The sequence below is a fragment of the Alosa alosa genome, chromosome 1 (assembly GCF_017589495.1).
Source record: "Alosa alosa isolate M-15738 ecotype Scorff River chromosome 1, AALO_Geno_1.1, whole genome shotgun sequence".
Taxonomy (NCBI): Eukaryota; Metazoa; Chordata; class Actinopteri; order Clupeiformes; family Clupeidae; genus Alosa; species Alosa alosa.
The window spans coordinates 34,348,121-34,356,983 of record NC_063189.1 but is presented as its reverse complement, the minus strand read 5'-3'; the positions used below and the strand labels follow the sequence as shown (position 1 = coordinate 34,356,983).

General features: G+C 42.9%; 1 protein-coding gene across 1 annotated transcript; it reads right to left on the bottom strand.

Moving 5' to 3' along the window:
* Positions 1-261: 261 nt before the first annotated feature.
* Positions 262-7,187, bottom strand: gucy1a1 (guanylate cyclase 1 soluble subunit alpha 1). Its single transcript, XM_048247095.1, has 8 exons — positions 6,689-7,187; positions 6,380-6,441; positions 5,814-5,872; positions 4,981-5,687; positions 3,665-4,150; positions 2,242-2,385; positions 1,122-1,276; positions 262-819 (listed from the first exon to the last, which is right to left on the bottom strand). Exons 1-8 carry the CDS (start codon positions 6,929-6,931, stop codon positions 627-629), a joined length of 2,049 nt encoding a protein of 682 aa, XP_048103052.1. The 5' UTR covers positions 6,932-7,187; the 3' UTR covers positions 262-626.
* Positions 7,188-8,863: the final 1,676 nt, after the last annotated feature.

The following is an 8,863-nucleotide window of genomic DNA, read 5'->3' as shown; positions in this document are numbered from 1 at the left end:
ACTTATGGAACCCTATCTACCTCTTTGGACATCTACTGATGTCAGTTGTTGGCATACATTCCTGGCCTGTAACTTCAACAAAATGAATGACTTTTAAGGTCAGTGAATGGCAATGCCCTAAAGGCAAGCAAGTCTACTAATTGCGCAGCAGTAGCCTATAGCGGGTTGTACTCCTCGATAACACAAAACAATATCAAGAGGTCTCTCCTGAAGAACGTAAATGTACAATGCAAAAAGGGTAAAAAAGCACCACCATTTGAGTAGTCATATATCTTTATTATAGCTCAGTTAAAATACAAAAGGCCAAAGTAATGAATGCTTTCATTTTGGAATGTTTGCACATCCATTATGGTCTAACTAAGATGCATTATAGCTGTAACTCCTAAAGCTTCATATTAATCCACTGTGTGCTATAAAAAGAAGTGTCTACAATCTAAGTATTATTACTACATATTTAGTTACAAGGTAAATCAAACAGTGCACTGTGAAAAAAGAGCAAGTGATTTTGACAATCTTAGTCCTATTGCTGGAATGGCTGCTATATATGTGTCAATGGCATGTGAATGGTGAATACACAACTTCTGGCATCAGCATGGCGTGCTCTGTGTACATTGTCCCAATGATATTTATGTATATGTATGTTCCACTGGAGTGTTTGAATGGCCAGCCAGCGGCCCATCTGTGTTTGAGTCACTGCTGCTCCTTTGATCGAAAGCCTCAAGGAAGTAACAAACACCAGGGATCTCAGAGGGGAAGTTAGGCGGAAGCTCCTCTCTGCTCCGCGGTATGAAGGTGAACTCTGGCCGATCTTTTAACAACCTGGAAAGGAGGAGGACATGTGCAGAGCGTTAAAACAACTTAGCACACTCTCAGACCTAGGTGCAGTTAAAAGAGAAATATTGTGTTCCTCAATGGCATGAAAACTATAAGTGGTGACAATCTTCCTGTGGGTCAAGCATAGTTCCTATGTCTTACAGTTTCAGAAATGGAGGGGCATACAGTACCAAGAGCTTAGTATAAACAAAGTAGTCATTGCAAACATGAACAACAGCAGAAGTATTTTTACAGTCAGCATGTCAGTGTGCATTCAGAGGCCTGTATTAGGCACTTGTAATAGTCACCTGTATGTGGTTGGACTGACGTTTATCTTCCGTGGCTGACTACAGGACTCAAATTTGTTTGCAAGTGTCACGTTGTTACCAAACAGGCAGTACCGAGGCATTTGCACACCAACCACACCAGCCAGGACAGATCCTGAGTGGATGCCAATCCGCATCTGATGAGAAAAACATGAGACATGGCTCAGAGCTTTGATCACACCTCTCTCTCAGAAAACATCTTGATATTCCAATGATCACATTGACGACTAAACTTATCTTAGTGTGTAAAGGATAAACATAAAGTTTGCATTCCTCAAGCTGTAGAGTACAGTATAACCCTAGAGCAACATTTGTTCCTGTTTCCTTACTAGTATGTGGGTCTTTTTCTTTTATGGTAAAAAGGTTAAAAATAAACGTTATCACAAGCTTGCACCAAATCCTCCTCAAGCAATTTGGCCAAGGAAAACATATTTTCAAAAATATTTTTTAATAAATTGCATTAACATTTACAAAAACACTTTTCAGTCTTTTCCTTGGTTTGGCCATCTGATATCGCAGTAGAGAAACATGACTAATGTAGAACAATTTATTCATTATTTATTAGTAATGATATCATAACTCCCTTTTCTTTTTCCCAACACACCACGAGAACCTGCTATCAGCAACAACAGCCTGTTCATTTCAGAACCTGCTGTTCCTGCCAAGTCTGGGATTGTAGCATTTCTGTGGAGTCTGTTGTGTATCTCATTACAAATGCCATCATCTGAGCTCTTTTGACCAGGCTGACCACATTGTTAATAGGGAATCTTAAATGCCACCAGCTGGATGTCCTTCTTGGGCACTCTAGGTAAGAAGACTCCACGGCAGACTGATGGACTGGATGATGCACTCCGTGATGCTGTAAACATTACGTTAACATTGGTTTCCCTTTACAACTGGAGACAGTCTCCTTCATAAGAAACACTGGCCAGCCAAGGAGCTTACAAGTACACTGTTGCTACAGACAGGCAAGACCAATTTTTTTTTACCAAACTCCTGTCCATATTTAAATTGATGAGACTCGCTCTCTGATTAGGACCTTAGGACCTCCCTTTCAGCTGTGGGAAAAGGGAACGGAGAGGCTACTGCGGACGCTACTGACCCTGATGACCTCTCCGGTGGGGGTTGTGACTTCATCCGAAAGTTCCATCATCTTCAGAGCCATAAGAGCAATCTGCACAGCGTGGTTCTCACTCTCCTTGTGCAAACCACCAGCCACGCAGTAAGCATCTCCAATGGTCTCCACCTGCAATACCCCAGGAGACACAGCACAGCTCTGAAGTGGTCATGCAATATGCTCTGGCCATCTAATAATGAAACAGTGGGTGAGACAAAACAACACACTCCTTTGTGGCAACCTGGTGCTCTGATTTATCATTTATCATCAGGTTTATCATAAAAAAATAAATGTATTCTGTGGAGGCATACTTTAAACTGTTGCTTATAAACCTACTATACTACCTAACCTACTACCTACCTACCTATTTGTTTACCTTGACATATACCTAGACATGTAATAATGAATCCTTTCTTAAAAAAGTCATTAGACACACTGTGCTGAGTGCCAGTATGATATGACAGCTATCAAAAAGCCTCATGCTGAGGAAACTGATGATTAACCAAAGGCTGACCACATTTCTCTTGCACTTATTATAGATGTATTTACTTTCCATTGAGTTAAGAAGAGCATCTGACAGTTGTCTGGTTAAGATGAAGTGAGATCTATTTTAGGCTAGAGACGTCCTCGAGAATGTACACAAAGCAGGGTCCTAAACTAAACTCTGACTTCACCATGTTTTACAAGAGCCCTTGGCTCTCATGTGTTTGGGATGTTTCACTTAGGAGACACAGTGATTACATTAGCCAGCCTCCTGGCAGAACACAAGCAGCTTTTGCTCAAAATCCACAGAAAATGATAGATAGTCTTCTAAGCTTTTAACGCAATTGCTAAGATAAAGTTAAAGGAAAGGGAACCTGTAGTCTTTTTTCACTGGAAGTTTCTGGAACTGTGTTTTTCCCCTTCACCATGAACTCAAATGCCTTCATCTGACCATTCATTAGAGGCTTCCATCACAAGCAGCTACCACCCACTGGGTGATGATGACAGACCATCAGTTTTGTTTCCATTTCAAATTCAACATGGATCAACTCTAATGAGTTTTATAATTTCAGTTTTTGTTTCCAGTTCAATCTGTGTTTGGTAAGATCCTTCACTTAACCTGACAGCCTTGTAATTGTAAATAAGGAAATTACGCTGATTAGTCTAATGTGACTCATTTCCTTTTTTCCATCCATATTATGTACTTTCAAGTCCATTGGTGGACACACACACACACACACACACACACACACACACACACACTCTAGGGAATAATCAGTGAACATGCATGCAAGAGTTATTTTTCATTAAATCAACTTTAAGCACCTAGCTATGACTGCGTGATTGATCTGTAGGCGTCTCAGAGCACAGATCTTTTCCCGTCAGTGATCATTCAGCCAAAGTCCAGTGCCTGTCAAGAGCCTACCTTATATACATCCAGCTCACCAACGTGGTGGTCAAAGCGTGTGTAGAGCTCCCCTAACATGGTGACCACCTGCATGGGCGTGCAGCGTGAACAGATGGCGGTGAAGCCCACGATGTCAGAGAACAGCATTGTGACGTTGTCGAACTTCTTGGCCTGCACGGGGAGCCCCTGCCATAGCCGCTGGGCCACGTTCCCGGGGAAGATGGTGAAGAGCAGCTCCACGGTGCGCCGCTTCTCCTCCTCCAGGGCCTGGTGCGCCAGCTCCAGAGCCCCCTTGGCCTTGCCCAGGCGCTTCTTCAGGCCGTCCTGGGCCTTGGCCTGCTCGCCGACCAGCACCACGTCGCGCAGGGCGTTGTGGATGGGGATGTCCGCCAGGTAGAGGCCGCGGCCCATCAACTCGTCCAGCTTGTCCACGCACGGAGAGCCCAGAAAGAGGATAGCGTTCATCTCGGACATGAAAATCATCTGGCCCTTCAGATCCATCAGCTGCAGGGGAGAGGAGAAAATGAGACAGGAAAGGAGAAGCAGGGTAGATTGTATGATAGAATCACTTTATGCTGCTGAATGCTGGACAAGTCTGGACTGACAAATCTTACTTATATGAAACAGTGCTGCTCTAGGAAGGGAAGCCCATAGAAATACAGCAGTTTGCCTTATCCACCATGCAAAGTTAAATGGTGGCATGTCTTCTCCATGATTGCTCCATTTGGAGTTGATCCCAACATGTCACTGCTTTGTCCATGTTCTTAATAATAATCACATTATTTGTGGTCCTTTCTATAGTCACCTCTGATTACCTCTGTCAGATCATAATTATATGATCCATAAGCCGTGTTAAGCATGGATTACCCAAGGTGACATAAAAGAGATGTACAGGTCTAATGGTTTTGTTTCATCATTATATTTGCCACAATCTGAGTATAGTTTATGTTCAGGTCTTCTTTGAATAATAATATTGTAACACTAATGTTGGTCTTAATTCAAAGATTAATGTAAGTAAGCTTTGTGTACATCATTTTATCTTTCCCATATTGTATAGGTCAACATCAAACTCATTACAGCAGACTTAAAAGGGTGATCTTTTTCCCTGTGACATTTCGTCCTCATATCTCCTCACTGGTTGCAGGCAGAGAAATCCCTTTAATTAGCAGGGATTCTGATTAAGACTAAGACATGCTGCTTCTCAGAGAACCTCCCATGGCAACCAACTGCCATTAAATCCAGACAACCTTTCATCTCTCTCTGTCTTTGATCCCCCCCAAATCGCTTAAATGCCAGCACCGACAAAACACACGCACACACACGGCAGCACATACCTTGGCAGAGCTCTCCACGGTCCACACACCTGGTCTCATCCGCAGGACAAACTGGGTGTTGAGCATGGTGAGGATCCCCTGGAACGTGCAGCAGATCTCGGGGCTGACGATGACAAAGTGCTCCTCGAACCTCGGCCTTCTCGGGGCGTCCCGGCGGGGCAGCCGTCGCCGGAGCCCGACGCCGATCTGGACCAGACCCATGTCCTGGTCCAGCATCACGTGGAAGGGGAAGGTGGAGTAGAGCAGCGAGAGCGGGATGTCTCCGCTGGACAGCGTCCGCATAGGACTGGGGGTCAGGCTCTTGGCGTCGCGCATCAGCACCGAGTAGAGCAGGTGGGGCTGGTGGCTGGCCTCCAGGGCGCTCTCCTTGGCCCCGGGGTCCATCCGCACCTCCACGTCCAGGCGGTAGAGCACCCTGGCCGCCGCCTGGATGATGCCTGGGAAGAAGAGCTCTGTGGTGGGATGGGGGTTGAAGTAGTAGACGGTAAGCAGTCCGGGGTCTTTGTCCAGGCAGAGAACGGACGCTTCGCTGATATGTCTCCTAGCCTCTGGGGTGGGTGGGGAGCTTTGCTTTAAAAGCACATTGAAGCTGTTCAAGAAGTCATGCAGGGCTCCCCCCACTACTCCTAAAATATGACCATCCTCCTCATAGCAGGTTCTGAACACCTCAATGCCCAGGGATATTTTCAACATATCCATATGAATACCTGAGATTTTTGAAGAAAACAAAAATATATACAATATATAATATATAATATATACAATATATATATACAAAGTGATTCTCAAAATAATCACAGAAACTCATGTTAAAATGTGTGCTTTCAGTGTACCTGTTTTGACACATAAGTTCTTCATAATATCCTCTAGGTGCTCTGGCTTTTCCAGTCTCCTGTTTTGAGAAAAATCAGTGTAACATACTTCTGAGGTGTGGACCAAAGAAAGACATCACAAACGAGACTCTCAACACATTAAGAAATGACCACACAACCATGCAGCACGAGGAGACAACTAAACAAATCTGGCATTAGGTCAGGAGTTGTACATAAAAGGACATATTGACCAGGGTGTGTCTGTTTGTTTTTCTCCTGGATATGTTTCCTTATCTCTAAAAATGTTTGTCATACAGTGTAGTTAAAGTGTTTATTAAACACAAGGAAATGGAGAAAATATCTGCACAGGATTGATCTTTGAATTTCCCATTCCAAATTTAGTTGGAATATCTGACAGCTGCACAGCTGACTACAGAACACTATAATGCTCCCATACAGGGAATGAAATCTTCCTTCTGAAATTAGACATTGTATTCATAACTCTATTATTAATATATGATATCAGTAAGACATAACATATAATACCCATCAAATGTGCTATTAAAAACGAATGTTTCATAACTTACCAGGGATCATCTGATTTGTGCTGCTGCACCACACTCATGAAAGCATTTTGTAATCTCTGTAACTGCAAATAGTAAATGTCAGAATTAGAACATGTTAAGTATGAACGACAGGTATTCACTATAATGTGTGAATATTTTGTCAGTCATAGTAATTCTCAAGGGAGTGCTTTAAATTCAGACTGTGTCCTAATACAGAATGATGCCATCATCTTCCATCAGAACCTGGATTAGAATGCATATTGCCAGCTCTAGACTGAAGAAAAATTGTTCTCTTAGGCTAGTGGTACAGTATAAAGGATTGATATTTACCTCAGGACAAACTAATTTTCGAATGCTTTCTCCGAGTGTATGCAGATTAACTTTACTCTTGCTTGTTTTCCGTTGAGGACGCATGAGTGGTATATGCCCATGCACATCTTTGGAAATGGGCAATTCGTTTGTTGAACGACCGCTTGAGCAATTCTCAAAATTCCGTGGCTCTTCATTTTGAAGGACCATAGAAAACGGGCACTCTCCAGAAATTTTAAGTTCCTTTAATTTTGCGCAAAACATCCTTGGGGTATTAATCCTGTCCGTGTAAATGGTAACCGATTACATATACATACTGAAATAAAAACTCTTGTCCTAAATGCAACCAGCTCCCACATGGTAACATTCCCAAACTGATGAGGCAAAATGAAAGACTGTAGAAAAGGTGTTGGACACCTGCGCTGTCCTTGCTGTTTCAAACCATCAACAACTAAGCCGGCAGTAAATACAGTATTCACAGTTTAATTCCAACCTATCATAGGCGAAAGTGGACTTTCCACCCGGCCAATCGATGTGCGAGGAGGCAGGGCTCTTTAAAAAAAATATACCCTATCTGTATGAAATGCCGTGTGCTCCGTGCGTGCCGCGAGCCGTGAAAGAGTTGGACGTTGATTTAAGCGGAATGCTGTTACGCACGAAGAGCTTTGAGTATTCAGCGAACTCATGGCTCTTAATGGTTATTCAGATATCATAGCTTACGAATGAGGGTGGTAGACTTATTACACCAATGCTGTAGTGTTGTAGGATTTACGAGACAAGTCGTAACACAGACCACACTGTCAGCATCTGGAGGTAAATTTGATGTGTGACCGATTTTTCTTCCAGTGCATTGCATGCTTTTCTATTGATATAGCAGGTCTAGTACGTTGCCCTCCTGAAATGAACCACGCTCCCTAATAGAGAGAATGCATCACATCTATGTTGTCAAACACAAGTTATGTAAGAGACCTTATTCCGCTAACGAGTCTGCATTAAATCCTGTCTTTGTTTTGCCATAATATTACACTAATGACATCATCAGCTGACGAATCACACACAGAGACTCAGAGCATTGCTATGAGAAACTATTTGATTGCAAGTCTTATACATAAATTGTGCAGTGGTCATATTATTTTAAACTCCAATATATAGAAGTCTATGGGACAAGAATGGATAAAATATAGTAACATCACATATAGGTTGATGTACAGACAGACATTTAGGGCTATTGAATTCTTCATAAAATTCACTCCATTACTGACAACAAGGGAGTCTTGCATGAAGACAACTCTGACCAGATGAAATGACAAAAGAAATCAAGCACTTCCGTTCTTGCCAATCATTAGCTTTTGTTGTCAGAATCTTGCTGTTTGTTGTTATATTTGGGTGTACAACTCTACAACTTCAGGTTTTCTGGAGATTATGTTGTGCCAACAGAAATGGCAGATCTTCCTGAAATAATCCTGCAGCTTGACTCAAATAAATGACTTAAATTAATTGGATTCAATTCTCCACACCTCACCTTTGGAGTGAACAATAGCCTGTTTTATACCTGTATGCCTGCAATTCCCATGCAAATGTGACTGTGTGCATGTTTGTTGATACAACTAAAGTTGTCCCATGCTAACGTGCTTGCACTCCCGATTTAGTCTCTCCCTGATAGTCTTTCTCTGTCCCTCCCTTTTTATAGCTCCATCGCGCGCGCACACACACACACACACACACACACACCCTTTTTACAGCTCCATCGCGCGCACACACACACACACACACACACACACACACACACACACACACACACACACACACACACACACACACACACAGAGAGAGTAATTATACTGCTTGGATGGCCTTCCAATTGTAGGTGTGATGTTCAGTGTCACACACTCATGCCTCCCCCACTCTGCTGCTGCTGATAGACGGACTCCAAACCGCTCCATTCCCCACTGCACGCTGAGATGAATTGTTGTGTGTAGGGATTTGCTTGCTGCTTCCCCAACAATTTACTGTAGCATCCTCAGAGCAACAGTGAGAGTAATGACATAATGCTCTGTAATTTAGGTCATTGCACACACATAGAGCATATGCACATAGGTGAGTAGCTTAGTGTTGCATAACTCAGGGTATGTGCAATTACAAGGCATTGTAAACAATCAAACAATCACATCAGCCTTATGCATACAGTACCTCACA

What these genes read in the sequence shown, in the direction of transcription:
- gucy1a1 (XM_048247095.1), bottom strand. Translation starts at nt 6,931, where the DNA reads ATGTTTTGCGCAAAATTAAAGGAACTTAAAATTTCTGGAGAGTGCCCG. An exon ending in GAAAATTAGTTTGTCCTGAG is followed by an intron (nt 6,442 to 6,688) that starts GTAAATATCAAT and finishes TACTATTTGCAG; the next exon opens with TTACAGAGATTACAAAATGC. An exon ending in GTCAGTCCAACCACATACAG is followed by an intron (nt 820 to 1,121) that starts GTGACTATTACA and finishes CCTCCTTTCCAG; the next exon opens with GTTGTTAAAAGATCGGCCAG.